This window comes from Gekko japonicus, unplaced genomic scaffold (genome assembly GCF_001447785.1).
Source record: "Gekko japonicus isolate JY-2015 unplaced genomic scaffold, Gekko_japonicus_V1.1 scaffold103499, whole genome shotgun sequence".
In the NCBI taxonomy this organism is placed as follows: domain Eukaryota; kingdom Metazoa; phylum Chordata; class Lepidosauria; order Squamata; family Gekkonidae; genus Gekko; species Gekko japonicus.
The window spans coordinates 1-423 of record NW_015263946.1 but is presented as its reverse complement, the minus strand read 5'-3'; the positions used below and the strand labels follow the sequence as shown (position 1 = coordinate 423).

Genomic DNA, 423 nt, shown 5'->3' with positions numbered 1-423 from the left:
GAGATCTCGTTGCCCATGTAGGAGTAGGACAGGTAGAGGCAGGTGAGGAGGGCGGCCTGGAGCTCGTGCTCGCTGGCCACCAGGTCCCCGTCGACCACCTCGCGGCACAGCAGGTAGACGAAGACCACGTTGGCGGGGGTGACGAAGGCCTGGTCCTGCCAGCCCTGCAGGAGCAGGGAGCGGTCCACGCTGCGCAGCCAGAGGATGGGCTCGGTGGGCGACAGGTGCTTGAGGCGGTAGCAGCGCCGGCAGAGGAACTCCCCCAGGCACTTGAGCAGCTCGCTGGTGGAGGCCTGGACGATCACCCGCCGGGGGGAGGCGGCGACGGCGGTGCCCCCCAGGCCGCCGGGCTTGAGGGAGGAGGCGGCGGAGAGGCGCTTGGAGCTCAGGGGGGCCAGGGGCTGCCCCCCGCCGCCCCCTTCC

The 423-nt window shown here is 71.9% G+C and overlaps 1 protein-coding gene across 1 annotated transcript; it reads right to left on the bottom strand.

Annotated features, from left to right (window-relative positions):
* Positions 1-5: 5 nt before the first annotated feature.
* LOC107125471 (cyclin-dependent kinase 5 activator 1-like) lies at positions 6-407 on the bottom strand (the record flags this gene model as incomplete). The annotated part of the gene is made up of 1 exon (XM_015428890.1): positions 6-407. A coding segment is annotated over one exon (402 nt), but the record flags the coding sequence as incomplete, so codon positions are not given.
* Positions 408-423: the final 16 nt, after the last annotated feature.